Source organism: Podarcis liolepis, assembly GCF_965112155.1.
Source record: "Podarcis liolepis genome assembly, chromosome: 12".
NCBI lineage: Eukaryota > Metazoa > Chordata > Lepidosauria > Squamata > Lacertidae > Podarcis > Podarcis liolepis.
This window is the reverse complement of record NC_139563.1, coordinates 394,413-411,401: the sequence shown is the minus strand read 5'-3', so window position 1 is coordinate 411,401 and position 16,989 is coordinate 394,413. Positions and strand designations below refer to the sequence as shown.

General features: G+C 52.0%; 1 protein-coding gene across 3 annotated transcripts in view; it reads left to right on the top strand.

Moving 5' to 3' along the window:
- NOS3 (nitric oxide synthase 3) overlaps nt 1-16,989 on the top strand; it is a 34,010-nt gene that overhangs the window by 5,766 nt on the left and 11,255 nt on the right. For all 3 annotated transcript variants that reach the window (XM_083466646.1, XM_083466647.1, XM_083466648.1), the window contains 11 exons: nt 2,801-2,963; nt 3,309-3,400; nt 3,559-3,700; nt 5,081-5,220; nt 5,450-5,624; nt 7,716-7,817; nt 8,590-8,784; nt 9,850-9,923; nt 10,774-10,918; nt 11,829-11,933; nt 13,243-13,310. In XM_083466646.1, the coding sequence (XP_083322772.1) occupies nt 2,801-2,963; nt 3,309-3,400; nt 3,559-3,700; nt 5,081-5,220; nt 5,450-5,624; nt 7,716-7,817; nt 8,590-8,784; nt 9,850-9,923; nt 10,774-10,918; nt 11,829-11,933; nt 13,243-13,310 (1,401 nt within the window). The remainder of the gene's footprint in view (nt 1-2,800; nt 2,964-3,308; nt 3,401-3,558; nt 3,701-5,080; nt 5,221-5,449; nt 5,625-7,715; nt 7,818-8,589; nt 8,785-9,849; nt 9,924-10,773; nt 10,919-11,828; nt 11,934-13,242; nt 13,311-16,989) is intronic.

Genomic DNA, 16,989 nt, shown 5'->3' with positions numbered 1-16,989 from the left:
GCCTCCTCTGCCAGGTGGTTCAACCCCCCCCCCCAGCTCTCACGAAGGCTGATCTGTGGGAACACGGAGTTCCCCAATGCCTGCGCCCCACACTCTTCCCCTCCCACCTGCTTCTAAATGTCACAGTCTAGTCAGAGATTTCCACCCGTCCAAAGATAACAACTGTGCATGATGGCTTATCTATGACGAAAGAGGTGTGAGTCAATAGTCCCTGAGCCTGGGCGAAGTGCTGCGTCCCAAGGTTGGCACCCCTTGGATTTCTTAGGGGGGGGGAATCCCTGCAGCTCCTTGCTCACCAGTTGGAATGTGCAGAAGGCAGGGCTCTCTTGCCATCTCCTAAGAAGGCTTCCTCCCCCCAGCAGCTTTCCTCCCCTTACTCCTGAGTAGCCCCCTTTGTGACGCAGGGAGACAAGCCTGGGAGGGGGCGGGGGCACCCCTTCTGGGCCCCAGGGAGCTGCTCTTTGCCTTCACTCCTTTGTTCTCTGCAGGACTCCTGACTTGGGTGGATGTTATCTGAGGGCTTTTCCTCTCTGAGCTGTTTCTTCCTGTCCCCCCCAGAAGCCTCTGATGTCAGGAGCAGACTTTTCTCTAGCCTGATGCCCCCCCCTTTGCAAAAACATTCAGATGACTCCTAAAACCTTTATCTTGCCTGCAGAGTGGAAAGCTGCGCGCTTGTCTTTTGCAGCAGAGCAAACCCTGTTCCCATTTGTCTGGCAGCAGAATCTGTCCCACCCCCACCCCGCTTTGACCTTGTCCGCCTGGTTCGGCTGCTTGGGAATTTCCACCCTCAAAAAGAAACCCAGCTTTTGGAGGATGGAAGAAAATGAGCGTCAGGAGAGCCCGGTGCCTAATGGGGGGGGGCACCCAGATTGTGCTTCAACTGGTTCCTAGCCAGATGCGCCCCCCCCCGCGAGGTCAAGAGCGCTGATCCTGGAGGCCATAAATAGCCCCCCCCGGGAGGGGAGGGGCCGTGATGGCTCTGCCCTGCCTCTGGGCTCAGAGACAGGGATGCTTCTGGGTACCAGCGGCTGGAAAGTGCAGGAGGGGAAGAATCCTGGCTGCGAGCTTCCTGGGTGGCCTCTATGCAAGGAGGATGCTGGACTAGGTGGGCTCTGTTAAGGGGAAATGGAACTCAGGGTTCCCCAAGGGTTCCCCAACTTTGCCTGGTCCTGCGGGTTCAAATCGGTCCGGTCCAAGCAAGAGACGCCCGCCAAGTTAGCAAAGCCAAACAGCAGCAATTTAGCCTGATTGTGGCAACGAGGTTCCACCTCCCAAGCAGGCAAAGAAGAAGAACCCAAAACAAAAGCTTACATCCACTTTCAAAAGTTTCCAGAGTTTCCCATCATACATGTCACGAAGCATCGTAGAAATGTCAGAGGAGGAGGTTTGGGGACAGGCAGAAACCTGTGTCCCAGCCATGTCCCCTGTCCCTCAAGGCAGCGATTATAACTCTGTCTTTCACCTTCCAGAGAAAGTGTTTCCGTTCCCTTTGCTCTCTGGATTCAGTTGCCCCATCTATTCCTGCTGCCCCTGGTGAGGTCCCTGCGTGTAGAGTGAGGGGGCTATTGCCCAGTCTGCTAGTCAGGAGGGGGTCCCGAGGACGGGCTCTTCTTCCCCAGGTCTTCTTCCCTGTGCAATCTCTTAATCGCCTTTGGAACCAAAGAAAGCCATTTGTTGGGCTATTTTGGTGAATTTCTGTTTCTCAGGTAATGGGGTTTACTTGCCTTATTCTGGTAAGATGGCTGTAGGCATTAGTTCCTGGGGGGTTGAATGGGTGGAGTGTGTGTGTGTGTGTGTGTGTGTGTGCGCGCGCGCGCACCCACACCCACACTTTGTTTCAAGTCTCTGTAATGCTTCTGATGTGCTGGTTGGGGACGCCCCCTGTAAGAGGCCCCCTTTGGCCTGATCCAGGATGTTCTCGGGATGTTTTCAGGCTCTAGCAGCATGGCAGAGCCCCTGCCCTGCGTGCAGAAGGACCCGGGTTCAACTCCTGCTGGCAGAGTCTCCAGGCAGGGCTGAGGGAGACTCCTTGCTTGAAACCCAGGAGAGAGCCATTCTGCCACCCCCTCCGTCATTTGGGTGGCCCTTTTCTGAACCTTTTCCAACTCTCCAATAACCTTTTTGAGATGAGGTGACCAGAACCAGACCCAGGGCTCCAGGTGCGGAGGCACCACAGATTGATTGATTGATTGATTGATTTACTTATTGGTGCATTGATGGCCTTGGCCTGATGCAGGGAGTTCCAAAGGGTATGGGTGACGCTCCACTAGAAGATGGTCCCCCGTCCTGCCACTCACCCCCTGGCCCAGGGCGGGACCCGGGGGGCTCTAGAAAGGGCTCCGTTTTGTTTTGTTTTTGTTTCGTTGTTTAAAGGGCTGTCATTTTAAACTGTGATATTAATGCTGTGATTTATGTGGAAATTGTTTTCCATTTGGTTGTGTATTTTTTTGATGTGGTTTATTTGTTGTTTATGACTTGTGTAATTATGTAAATCTTGTCATGTTGTAGGCCGCCCTGAGCATTGTTTTAACTGTGGAAAGGTGGCACACAAATAAAAAAGGATGAACAATTGTGTTCTTACAGATGCGGAATGGGCATCCCAAGCTGCTGGTGGTGGTGCCAGTTCTGCCCCTTGAAGTGGTGGGGGGTGCATGTGGGGCAGGATGATCTCGGTTCTCGCCTGAGTTGGGGGGCCGTGGGAAGAGCGGGCTGTGGGGCAGGTGGGGAGGCAGAAGGAGCCCCTGGAGCTGCCCTGCCTGCTGCCCCACCTGAGCCCCTCCCCCACACCATTTCTCCGCAGCTCCGAGTCCCAGGCCCACCTGCAGCGCCTCCAGGAGGTGGAGCAGCAGATTGCGGAGACAGGGACCTACCAGCTGCTGCAGGCAGAGCTGATCTTTGGGGCCAAGCACGCCTGGCGCAACGCCTCCCGCTGCCTGGGCCGGATCCAGTGGAACAAGCTGCAGGTGCCTCCGGGGGGGGGCAGCGGAAGCAGCAGGGAGCCCTGAGCTAGGCTGGCCCTTCCCGGGGGCGGAGGGGGGGGCTTCTCTTGCATAGCCTTCACCCTTCTGCCCCCCAGCCCTGGTCATTTTGGGTGCTTGGGGAGTCAGGTCCCATCAGCATCTTCTGTGCTCCTTTCCGGGATCCAGATGTGCTGCTCTCTCGGCCCCATGCAGATGTTTGGGCCTTTGGTATCTTGGCAGGAGGAGGCAAGATTGTGACCCTTGCCCGCCCCCCCCCAGCAGCTGGCCTTTGCTGCCCATCCTCCTGGCACCTGACCCTTTGACCTTCCTTGTTCTCTTCCCCTCCAGGTGTTCGATGCCCGAGATTGTGCCAGCGCCCAGGAGATGTTCACCTCCCTCTGCACCCACATCAACTATGCCACCAACCGCGGAAACCTCCGGTGAGGGACCCCTTTGGCTTCCCTCCACGCTGCCCGGTGCCCAGGGGACTCAGCCTTTGCTGGGAGGGGCTGCTGCCATTTCCCCTCCCTGGCAGGTGGTGGTGGCGGCACGGCTGATGCTGCCAGTTTGAGCTGAGTGCTCTGCTTTTCTCCCGCAGCTCAGCCATCACCATCTTCCCAAACCGGATAGCCGGCCGGGGCGACTTCCGCGTCTGGAACCAGCAGCTGATCCGCTATGCAGGCTACGCGCAGCCGGATGGCACCATCCTGGGAGACCCGGCCAACGTGGATTTCACGGAGGTGAGAAGTGGCCCTGGCGTCTCCTCTTCCACCCCAACCAGGACCATTCATGGCTCCTACCATTTGAGCCTCCATTCACAATAGTCATCTGTTTGTTTTGTAATAATATATATTGCCTGATCCAGAGGCTGCAGCGCGATTGCTGAGGGGAGCGAGGCCTCGGTGCCACATCGCCCCTTTGCCGCTCAGAGATCTGTGCCAGTTGCCCCTTTGCAGGCTGAGTCCAAGGCATTGCTAAAGCATCTATCTTTCCAAACTCTGTCGCGACACATTCGTGCCTTGGCTGCAGTGTGTAGCTGTGCTGCGCAATATGTGTCCTCTTATAGGGGTTAGTTTAACCTCAGGTTTGCTAGTAAAACTGAATTACTGTCGCGAAATGATGCATGTCTCAAAAGTGCTTCACCAACGTGAAAAGTTTGGAAAGCTCTGATCTAGAGCCTGTAGCAACTTGGAACCAGTTTACCTGTGAGATGCCTGACCCTGTAGGTGCCACTTGATTGGCAAAACTGCCACTGTGACCTGTTCCGCAGTTGTAGGAACTCAGTATTTTATTGTGGCAGCAGCTGCACTTTGGAACTCCCTGCCTCTTGATACCAAGCAGACGCCTTCCCAGTACGCTTTTTGCACCTGCCAAAAACATTTTTGTTTTGACAAGTCTGTGTAATGGTGCAGCAATAAAATCGCTAGCACATCTGCAAAGCTAATCCGGGTCCGGTCTGGTTTCAACTTGCATGGGGGACCACATGCTGAGATGCCTGCCTTGCAGGGGGTGGAGCTAGATAGCCCTCAGGGTCCCTTCCAGCTTCATGATTATGTCATTTAGAAAATTGATGTGGATTTTAATCTGCCTTGTGCGTTTTCTTTTAACTTTTTGATTGCCTTAAATGATCATTGCTGATTTTTCTTAGTGACAATTTTAATGTTTTATCTTTTTTGCAAATTGCTTTGAGGTTTTCTCTTTACAATCTTTACAATCAAGCAGTGCATAAATTTTATGCAATAAAGCAACAGAATTGTTAAAGTATGTTGCCCAACCGCCTGTCTGCACCTCTCCAAAAGCCCATCTGCCCTTCCCTCTGACTCTGAGTGGCTGCTGGATATGGGGAGCAGCCCCCCAAGGAGGCTCTGTGACCCCCAACCTTCAGGAAAAGCAAAAGGGGGTCCTGGAGGTGCCTCCCCCTCCTGCTTCTCCAGCTGCCCTGTGTTTGCTGCGGCCCATTGCGGACCCAGCCACACAAAAGCCTTGCTTGGCTTTGCTTCAGCAGTGGCCGAAGGCTGCCCCTCTCCCTGGGATTCCCTGCCCCCCATGGACGGCTCTCTCTGTCGGCTTCCAGGTGGGCTCAGGGGGTCTCTTGCCTACCAGTCTCTCCCCCCCCCCAGGTCTGCGTTCAGTATGGCTGGCGGCCCCCCGGGGGGCGTTTTGACATCCTCCCCCTGCTGCTTCAGGCGCCCGATGAGGACCCCGAAATCTTTCCCCTGCCAGGGGAGCTGGTCCTGGAGGTCCCCATCTGCCACCCCACGTGAGTGCCAGGAAAGGGGGTGGCACTGGGTGTGGGGAGGGGGGACGTGGGGACGTGGGGGGGGAGTGATGGCAGCACTCTTGCCGATTGCAACGGTCGTCCCCAAAGGCTGCCAAGGACTTTCATGGAATCATGTAGAGTTGGGGAAAAACCCCAGGGGTCATCTAGTCCAACCCCGGCAAGGCAGGAATCGCAGCTCCCCCTTCTGACACCTGCCTTCCTCTCCCAGGCTCAAGTGGTTCAAGGATCTGGGCCTCCGCTGGTACGCCCTCCCTGCGGTGGCCAACATGCTCCTGGAGATTGGGGGCCTGGAGTTCCCGGCGGCCCCCTTCAGCGGCTGGTATGTCGGCTGTGAGATCGGCATGAGGAACTTCTGTGACTCCCAGCGCTACAACCTCCTGCAGGTAGGGGTCGTCTGGGGGGAGCCCCCCCTCCCGCTCTGGCCCCCTTCCTCCCTTCTGCTCCCCCGGCCATGACTGATACAGAACAGAGGAAGAGTCAACTGGCCCATCTGTTCCCCCCCCCCATTTTTTTTATTGATTTTCAAATTTATAAACAAACATAAATCCTAACTATAATTATTCCACTATTATTAACATTGTTAGGTGACTTCCTCAAGTCCCCTTGGCTGAGTTTCAATGTAACAGTTTTCCAAAACTAATTTCTCATAAAATTTACTTAGTCAATTAACATCTTTCTTTCTCACCATATTAACTTTAAAAGTATTATTCTATAAAATCACATATTTAAATCCTAAGCCAATCTGGTATTTGCAAGTATTTCTATTTAAGTTATCTTAACATATTTAGCTAAATAGTCTTTGAATTTCATCCATTCCTCCTGGTACTCCTCCTCCTTCTGGTCATGGACTCTTCCGGTCAGGTCGGCCAGCTCCCAAAAGTCCATCATCATCATCTTCATCATTCTCCACTCTTGGCACTTCTTGTGCTTTCCAATTTTTGGCTAACAAAATCCTAGCACCAGCTGTGGCATACAAAAACAATCTAATGTCTTTCTTGGGCAATTCCAAACCTATTATTCCAACAAGAAAGGCCTATGGATTCTTAATAAATGTATATTTCAACATTTTTTCCAATTCATTATAAATCTTCTCCCAGAAGTCTTTCACCTTGGGGCATGTCCACCACATATGATAAAAGGTACCTTCTTTTTCTTTACATTTCCAACATAAATTATCACTATTGTGATAAATCTTTGCTAATTTTACAGGAGTTAAGTACCATCTATACATCATTTTCATAATATTTTCCTTTAACACCGTACATCTGGCCCAGCATGCTGTTCTCACAGGGGCCAAATACCCATAGGAACCTAGGAATCTTGATAAAAAGGTAAAGGGACCCCTGGCCATTAGGTCCAGTCGTGACCGACTCTGGGGTTGCAGCGCTCATCTCGCTTTATTGGCCGAGGGAGCCAGCATACAGCTTCCGGGTCATGTGGCCAGCAGGACTAAGCCGCTTCTGGCGAACCAGAGCAGTGCATGGAAACACCGTTTACCTTCCCACTGGAGTGGTACCTATTTATCTACTTGCATTTGACGTGCTTTCGAACTGCTAGGTTGGCAGGAGCAGGGACCAAACAACAGGAGCTCACCCCGTTGTGGGGATTCGAACCGCTGACCTTCTGATTGGCGAGTCCTAGGCTCTGTGGTTTAACCCTAGGAATCTAGATAGACTGCCCCTGGTGCTGGAGGTTTCACTCATAGCAAGAGACCTGACTGGAGCAGGCCAATGGCTCATCTGGTGCAGCAAGTAGCCAACCTGATGCCTCAGCGGGAAACGCGCAGGCTGGATCCGAGCCCAATTCTCCTCCCCGGCAGTTCCAGAGGCATTGCTGTCTCCGAATGTGGAGGGCAGGGCAGGGCCCCCATTGCCAGCAGCCCCTGGTATTGGAGCAGGCTGGTAGGTCTTATTAGGCAGGTGAGGGAATATGCTGACTGTATTTTATCCCTCTGGAGTCCCGCAGGTGTGGGCTGAGACAAGGAGACAATGTGGCTGCAAAGACAGAGCTTTTGGAGACTCTCCCAGGAGAGAAAGGCCTCTCAGCAGAGTGTAAATCTTAAGCACAGGAAATAAGCGTTAGGCTGATCTCCCCCTTTAGTTTTCCCGTTTATCAAAGAAACAGGCTCCAGACTGAGAAATAAGTTTAAAACATATAGTTTAATCCAGCATTTGTGCGGCAACAGCAGTAAAAAGTAATGCAGGTAAAATACTTGACTTTGCAGCAAAAAGAAAGCGAGTAGAAGAGGAACTACTTCTTCCCTCCCAGGAGAGGAGGGGAAGTGACATCACACAGAGCCTTCTCTACCAATTACGTTTCTATGGTCTGAGCCAGCCTATCAGCAACTCAGCTCTATGGTCTTAACCCCTTCAGCTGCTAACTAGGAAGAATGTGCCTTGTGAGGTTGGATGGTGCGTCTTCCACGCAGGCGGCGTAAAGGTCCTGCCCCCCCCAACTGAAATGTGTCTTTGCAGGAGGTGGCTGAGCAGATGGGGCTGGACACCCAGACGACCTCCTCCCTCTGGAAGGACAGGGCGGCCGTGGAGATGAATGTGGCCATTTTGCACAGTTTCCAGGTGATGGATTTGGGGGGAGACAAGGGAGTGAAGCGCAGGTGGGGAGGGGAGGAGGAGGAAGAGAGCTTGCTGGGAATTCACCCCACCAGCCCCCCTTCCTGGGTAAGAGCATAGGACTAGATGACTCTTGGGGTCTCTTGCAGCTCTATGAATTCTGTGATTTAATGATTCTGCGATCAGCTTCACGGGATCCCCGCAAGTTCTGGTGCCGGGGGAGAAAACCTTCCTCTCTCCACTTTCTTCATGACAGGCATCCTTTTACAAGCCTCTGCTTTGTCGCCTATTTCTTCCTTTTTCTCTATACAAAAATATCCCAAACGCTGCCCCCTTAGAGGATTTTCTCCAGAGACGGAGGATTCCCTGGGCTTTGGGCCTTTTTGGAGGGGGGGGAGGGCGGAGCTTTCTGAGAGTGGCGGCTGCTTCTTGAGCTCAGCGTGGATTGAGCTCCCCCCCCTGTGGTGGGTCCCCAGGTCCCCACAGCCAGGAGGTGGAGAAACACGGAGGAAGGAAGCCGCCTTCAGCTACTCTTCCCTCCAGGGCGCCAGGCAGTGGGGGTGCAGAAGGGGAGAGTTGGAAGGGGACCCCCAAGGGCCATCTAGTCCAACCCCTGCAATGCAGGAATCGCACACACACCCCCCGCAGCCCTACCAGGAGATGCTGGTGCTGCCCCCACCAGGGACTGGACCCGGGACCCTTTCTGGTAAGGCTTCTGGGTGACAGGGGGCTGGGGTGGGGCTTCCCCGCCTTGCCCTGACCCTGCCTCTTCCTGCAGCTGGCCAAGGTGACCATCGTGGACCACCACGCCATCGCCGACTCCTTCATGAAGCACCTGGAGAACGAGCAGCGCCTGCGCGGGGGCTGCCCCTCCGACTGGGTCTGGCTGGTGCCCCCCATCTCCGGCAGCCTCTCCCCCATCTTCCACCAAGAGCTGGTCAACTACCAACTCTCTCCTCTCTTCCGGTACCAGGTGAGACCCCCCTCACCCCCCCAGGGGCTCCAGGAGGTGCTGCCTGCCCTCTGCGTGGCAAAGGGGTGCAGAGAGGAGGTGTTTGTGCCCAGGAGCGCCTCCTACAGGCATCTCCATGATGTCATGGGCACAGAAATGCCAGCTCACATCTCTCCCCCCCCCCCATTTAACCAGGATCCGTGCCCTTTTTAGGGGGGAGATCTGTTGATGGTAACCATTAATGTCTAACTGAACCATCCGTTTTGCAATATATACATTTTTGCATAAAGTTCTTTAGCATTTCATTTTAGTTTTTATGTAAAATAGAATATTTATAACACTAGTTAGAAATTGAAAGATGGAAAACAAAATGATAAAGGAGAATAGCAAGGTCCAAGTAAAGGATGTCAGCGTGATCCAAATATCGAGTCGAGTTCCAGATTCGCCAGGCTGGCGACGAGGTTGCCTTTATATGCCCTAAAAGGAATGCCAAATTCTATAAAATCAAGAAAAAAAATCACAATAGATGCTAGGAGAGGATATATTTATTAGATATATCCTTCCTTCCCCACATTTGAGTTCAGCAAAGTGCATCCCTTTGCAACTTAAAAGGAAGGTTATTGTGGGTTTTCTGTACAGACACACAAATAGATATAGATGCGCTAAGCCCACAATTCATGCACATTTTACTTGTTCACATTCAACTTTATGCACGTGGCAAAATAAAACAAAACGGGGTCCAGGCATCCAGGAAAAAATACTTTGGCAATTCTGCCTGCCGTTGCACCCGATGTGTTTTCACCAAATGCAATTTTGGCTTTAGACACAATCCCCAGAACAGAACCTGCGTAAGTTGCGAGCATACTGTACGTATCGGAAGGCATTATATATACAAAGAATGCAAGGCTGTTGTCACCCTGCAGTTTGCTTGGCTGCCACTGGGGGCGCTGCTAGCTGCAGTGCTACAATGGACTCCTGAGAGCTGCTTTGCGAAATAAGCTTTTTTTCTGGGGTGGGGGGAGGCGTTTCAAGGCTTGTGACCCCCGTCCCCCGTCCTGCTTCCTCATTCCCATGCTGTTCCCACAGAGCGACCCCTGGAAAACCTACATCCCCAAAGGAACCACTGTCACCCGAAAGAAGACCTTCAAGGAGATTGCCAAGTAGGTCCTTGCGGGGGGAGGAATTGGGTCGCATCTTGGAGGGGGGAGTGCAGGGAGTGGGTCATTCCATCAGCACAAAGGGCTCTCAGCCGTGCCAAGGAATAAGAATGGTAGAGTGGCAAGGGAGCCCCAAGGGTCATCTAGCCCAACCCCCTGCAATGTGGGAAGCACTGTTTCTTGAGAGCTCTGAGGCAGGACTAGGGTGGGGGTGGGCGGCAGCTTGGGGGGGAGCACACATTTCCAAGCCCTCCTCTGAAGAAACAGGGGCAGGAACTTGCTTCTAGCACCTCCTCAGAAATCTTCCTGGATGCTTTGAATGCTCAGAGCATGTGCAGAGTGCAGCTTGGCTTCGGAAGAGGCTATCCCTGGCCCCGATGCCTTGGGACATGCTCAGGGGCAAGACGCCTCTCAGCAGCAGCACAGGGAGCTTTTGCGACTGGGACCTCAGACGAAGAGTGCCAATAAGTACAAGCCAGGAGGGGGATGCGCCATTGAGGGCTGGACATCTGCTTGGCCTGCAGAAGGTCCCAGGTTTGATCCCTGCTGGCGTCTCCAGGTCACTGGGAAAGGCTCCCCTGCTCAAATCCTGGAGAGCCTCTGCTGTCAGTCACTGCAGGCAGTCTGGTCTTGCATTTTCATACCGTGAAGCCCCTGAGATCTGTGGGTGAAGCGTGGGCACAAATCTAATAGAATAACCTAATCAATGAATAGTGTGTTCTGCTTGGCTCTGCCTCCCCAACGGCCTGTCCAGGCCTGGGCAGGGTTGGCCCTGGGGAAGGTGCCATCCTGCCTGGGGAAAGTGGGCTGGGCTGAGTCCTCCTGTCCTGCTCTCTCCCCCCCCCCCCTGCAGAGCAGTCAAGATCTCAGCCAAGTTGATGGGCCACGTGATGGCCAAGCGGGTCAAGGCCACGATCCTGTACGCCTCCGAGATGGGGAAGTCGCAGGCCTACGCCCTGAAGCTGAAGCAGCTCTTCAAGGGCTCCTTTGCCCCCCAGGTGGGCCCAGCGCACAGCGGGGGGTGGGGGTCAGCAGCTGGGTGGGTGCTCACTGCCCCTTTCCCTCCTGATGCCCACAGAGCACATGAAGCGAGGCGACGCTCCCCCCCCCCAAGGTGGCAAGGAGTTCCCCAGGCAAAGTGTGCCAGGAGTGGCGCGTTTCTTGCCCCGTGTTTGGCAAGGCTCATGGTGGAACTGGAGGGTGTGTCTTGTGTTTGTGTGGTGTGACGCACTTCCGGCTCTCTGCTCTTTCCATTGAAGGCAATAATTCACTTTGGGTGGGGGGGGGTCAAGGTCAACCTTAAGAACCTAAGAAGAGTCTTGCTGGATCAGGCAGTGCCCCCCCCCGGTCCAGCCTCCTGGTCTCACAGTGACCAAACACCCCGAGAACCGAGGAATGGAGACAGACTGCCTCTGGTGCTGGAGGCTTCACCCTGGAGGGTCCAGAAGAAAAGAGGAGCCCGGCCAGAGGGTCCCCACCGGGTGCATCTCCCAGGGGCCCCAAAGTGAAACCCCCAAGCAGGATCAAGCCCTGGAGCAGCAGGACTTTGGGAATATGACTCAACATTTGGTGCCCCCAGCTAAAGATTTCTTATTTCCGTAGTAATTCCTCCTGGCACAGTTTCTTTTTATGGAACTTCCCAGTGGGTACCTGTACAAATATAGATTGATTTCTTATTTATTCTTATTATTTTATGCCCCTCTGCTCAGTGCTCTGTGTGCAGGATCCCCGCCCCCCCCCAACCCGGCCCTGTTCCCAGCAATTGGCTCCAGATGCAGCAGGCAGAGCAGAGCCCTCCTGGCTCCAGGTCTCCAGCGAGCTCACACGCTGCCCCTTGGGGGGCAACAGAGGGTGGAAGCATTTGAGGGCCCCCCTCACCCTCCTGACCCCCCTGGCGCTTCCCGGCAGGTGGTCTGCATGGACGAATACGACGTCGTTTCCCTGGAGCACGAGACCCTCGTCCTGGTGGTGACCAGCACCTTTGGCAACGGAGACCCCCCCGAGAATGGCGAGGTGACGCTGGCTTCTCCCCCTTTTCCCCGAGACTCCCAAGTGGGGCTGAGAGTCCAAAGCTCTGCCCAGGGGGGGGGCAGCCTCCCCCAACCTGGCACCCTTGGCATGTACTGGAACCCAAATCCAGATCCGTTGGGTGGTGGGTTGGGCTGTCACCCATCAGGGATTCTCTCACTGCAATTCCTACATGGGGGGGGCACTGGGAGTGTAAACGATCATCAGACTTCGAAAAGCTGGTGTCTCCGGATAAAATGCCTTTGTTCTGTTGAATAAATAAAACTAAGTGGTTTTAATTGGATTTTGAATAGATGTGCAATTAATTGTGCCTCTTCTGAATTTTATCATGCTGTTCTGCAAACCGCTGCTCTGATTAAGTCTTTTTTGTAGGGCGGGGGGGGGGCACACTGGGGGTGAGCTGAGGACCTGGGAGAGCTCCATCTGTAGAGCAGCAGACTCTTCATCTCAGGGTCACGCGTTTGAGTCCCTGCCTCACGGGGGTTGGACTGGATGGCCTTCAGGGTCCCTTCCAACTCTAGGGGTGGGTGGTGGCCTCCCAAAAATTGGGGTCCCACTCCGTGCTGGGCTGACTTAGGTCTGGTCTGCTCCCCCTGAAGTGATTTGACATTAAAGGCATGTATACAAAAGCAATTTCAAATGCAGAACATACGGGCTGAGATAAAAATCTCCATTTGGAATCATAGAGTTGGCCGGGATCCCCAAAGGTCCTCTAGTCCAAAGCGCTGTGAGGCAGGAAGCAGAGCTTGGAAAATCCCTGACCGATGGGTGCTCAGCCTCTGCTGACCCCCCCCCCCCCGTGAGGTTTTGAAAAGGCAGTGGAAATGGTGCCTTCATGGCCCACTTCAGGCCTGGGGCTGACGGACGCCCTTTTCAGTGGGGTGTGGGAGGGGAGAATTGGGTTTGTGGTTGTTTTTACTACGTAGTTTGTGGTCATTTATGGTGTGAACTGCCCTGGGAGCTATACAAATGTAGTAGTAGTAGTAGCAGCAACAACAACAACAACGATAATAATAATAGATGAGCTGGTCCTTCTCAGATTGGCTCTCTCATGAGCAGAGACTGGAATTTGTGCACAATTATTGTACTTCTGAACATCTGCTCAACTGTTCTCCTTTTCACCACCGTCGTACCTCCCCTATCTGAGCAGAACTGAGCCCTGGCCCCTCTTCTGAACCGCCTTGAGACCTTCGAGTTTGGGGGGCGGTATATAGATTCAGTCAATGATAAAGACCATCTGCTTGGATTGGGTCCTCACTTGGTTGCCTCCCTGCTTTTCTCTCTCTCCCTGCAGAGATTCGCCCGCGCCCTGATGGAGATGTCCTGCCCTTACCTTGCAGACTCTGAGCCTGAGCTTCAAAAGTAAGTCCTACCCAGAGGAAGCTCCGCTTTCCTCCTTTGCCTCTTCCCCTCCTGCGGATCCAGACCCTCCTCCCCACAATCTCGCTCTGCCTGTTTCCTCTCTTGCAGTTTATTTAGAGGAAGCAACTTGGAGGCGGTTGTGACTTTGCAGGCGAGTCTCGGAGGTTACAGTGGGAGGTTGGCAAAGGGTGTCTTGTGGATCTGCCAGGATTTGGCTGCCCTCTCCGCCCGGCAAGAGAGTCGAAGGGTCTTCCAGACCTTCAGGCTTTGCTCCCGGCCCCTGGGTGTCTCTTTTCTTTAAGCTGAAAGCTGCTTCTTTGACCTCCCTCCTCCCCACCCACGACCTCGACTCGGTCTCTTTCTGCCTGGAGGAAAGGGCACCCCTTCCTTTGATGCCTGCCCTCATTAGTGTCATAATCTACGGAGCTAATTAACTTTGCTGCCCACGGGGGAAGCGGCTCTGATTGGCGCCTGGACCCGGGTACGGGATGAGGCCGGTGCATCAAGCTGCCAGGGAACATCGCAGATGAAAGGCACTTTGGCCTCACCCTGCCTCTCTCCGCTGCCCCCCCCCCAAACACAGAGCTGGTCCCAGGTCCTGACTTGCCACTAGCTGAAAGCGCCTCTTGGCCCCACGGAAGGGCTGGGACCCCCCCAAGCCAGAGTGATCTCTTTCCCTGTATGTGTAAGAAGAGCCTGCAGGATCAGGCCAGGATCAGGCCTCTAGTCCAGCATCCTCTTCTCCCGGTGATGAGGAGGCAAGAATGACGCCTCTCAGTTTTGACGCCTCCCTGGAAAGAAAAGGAGAGAGCAGTGCTTCGGGGGCCCATTGTCTTGCCCAATGCAAGGTGGTTCTTTTAAAATTAGATTCAGAAGCAATACAAACACAAGTGAGAAGATTAAAGATTTTATTCTAAACAGCAAGCATTATCTACATTACCACTTTGATCTGCCACTGGGAAGCCCTCAAGAAGTGGCAAAGTGGACTTCCGGGTTGGTGCCTCTGGCAACGGCGGAGTTCCTCTGATCAGGAGGAACTTGCCCCGTGGGAATTTGGGTCTGTACCGCCGCGGCGAAGGCGGAGACCCGTAAAAATCACAGGTGGGAGAAGCCTGTGAACGTGGGATTCGGCAAGCACCTTTTGCGCCTCCCCTACTCGCGGGGGAACCTGATTTCAGGGACCCGGAGCGACGTGGGGTGAGTGGCGCGGTGCTTCGAATCGTCTGCTTCTTCCACGGAGCGAAGCCACATAGCTGTTGCCGGAGAGCACTGACTTTTTCCTGTGGACAATTTGACTCCAAAGTAATTACCCGCGAGTAGAGCTGATACGGGAGAATCGGATTTTAAACGTTTAATTTGGCATCGAAACGGGGAGGTTCAAAACAGGATGTCCGCCTTCCCTATTTGTAAATAGACTGAGGCAAGGAGTCTGTAAGCTGAAGTCTTGGAAAGTCTTTTGTAAAAGATTAAATTTCCATTGGCAAAGAGTATAAAATCCCTCTTGGAGGCAGGAGAAAGGGGGGGGGAGTTTTGGACTGAGTATGCCTGCAGGAGAGAGTAAAGAGAGTTAAAATACTGCCGCTCTAACCCTGGAAACGGGCTGCTAGTAGGACTGATGTTTTGGAATGTCCATTGACAGCACTTAGAACGTTCCTTGACAGCTAGCAAAATAAGAGAGATATATTGTTCCTACTGTCTCCGGCTGCTTCTAAAAAGGAGTAATAAAGTAACTGAAAACTGAAACTAACTTTGGATTGTACGGGTTGCGCTTAAAGGTGACATTGTTGACTATTATAAATAGAAACTGTTTCCCCCTAGTGGAAGTTTCTGAAATTGGTTACTTTATAAGATCTGGGCTAGGGGAGTTTCCAGCTGCAAGATAAAAACTGTGTGACTCTGGGATTGACCTTGAATTTTTTAAGTGTTATGGCAAATGGAAAGGAAAGAACAGATGAAATGTCAACAGAAGAGGCCTTAGTGGTCGCATTATTGAAAATAAATGACTCGCTGGAACAGCTTCACAAGAAAACAGAAGTGATGAATGTGAAAGCGGACGCTGCAAATAATAAAATTGACTTAATTGTAGAAAGTTTAAATAATCTGGGACAAAAGGTGAACACCAACACAGAAACCACACAGAAATTGACACAGGAATCTACTTTAATACGGCAAACTGCGGATGAAGTCAGGAAGAAAACCTTTGCTGCTGAATGTAAAACAACACAATTGGAGTGTGAGAGAGCCCCGTGCATTCAAAAGCAACTTGACGAATATAAGCTGACATTTGCTATGATGGAGCTTAAAGAAAAACAGATGAATTTGAGGATCAGAACCCCACCAGAACTGGGAAAGGAAAGTTTGACAGTGCTTCAGGAGGAGACAGGATCAACATTGGCTGAGAAAGAGAGATTTTGGGGGGGTCAGTAGGACCGCCAAAAATGTGAATTTACTTAAGGGTAACTGTGAAGGACGTTGGATTGAAGAGAAGGGGGATTGTGAAATATGGACAAATCTGAAGTTGTTATGGTTGGGCCGAGCTGTTGTGGTGGGGATGAGGGTTGCTGTGTTGCCGGGGATGTTGCTTTTGTGTCAAAAAGTGCAAGTTTTGGATGGGAGGGATTGTTTCAGGAGGTGGCAGAGGGATGTTCCTGGATTGGTTTGGCAGGGCAGGAAGCCTCGAGTAAAACTTAAGATATTGACGGATGCCAAAGAAGGAGGTGGACCTGCCCTGCCAGACACCTAAACTTTGTTGTGAATCATCTGCTTTTTGCTGGCTGAGAGAATGGCTGTCTCTTAAAAGCACTGAAGTGTTGGATAATGGCAGATGAAGTTGATGGACTAGACGGAATTGGCGGAAAAGACTGGCAAGATCCGAGACCAGGGAGAAGAGTCGGTGGAAGAAGACTGGGAAAAGTTTAAAGACTATTTATAGAAATATTGTAAAATTAATGAATATTAAAAGAATGTTGGAATGAAATTATATGGCTTCAGTAGAAATGTTATAAGGAATTAAGTATAAATAGATTAATAGAGTATTAAAGGAAAATAAGGTTAAAAGGTGTTAAGATAATTATGGGATAGAAAACAGGGGAAGATGGTAAGGAATTGCTGAAATAATTAATAGAAGTGGAATACGAAAAGGGAGGTGTGAGGAGGCCGCGGAAATATGGGAAAGAAAGATAAGATATTGGAAGTTTTTTTCTTTTTTCTTCTTTCTTTTGATGTGTTTTTAAATTGTTTTTGTTTTGTTTTGTTAATTTTTATGTAGTGTTTTTGTATTATAATGTACTCTTTTTTGTTTTTTCTTTGTTTTTTTCTTTTGTAAGTGTTTAAATTGTTGTAAAAGCAATAAATATTATTATTAAAAAAATACCAAGAAGTGGCAAAGTGACCTTCAGGCAGTCTCCAGTTCTTTGCACGACCCTCTGGCCATGAGTTCACGCACAAGCTTCTCAGAACTATGCTCCCAAACCATCTGATTTCTAGATAGCTAACTGGTTAGCCTCCGTGCCTTGCCTGGATAGCTGGTGCAGATTATTATTTAGCTATCCCCCTCTTCCAATACTGCACATTCCTCCAAACAGTGTCTAACACTCTGCATCATCCCTTCCTTCCAGCAAATTCAAGGCTGTTCTCAGCCATCAAAGAGCAGAACAAGAGATAAAGAGGGGAGGGAAAC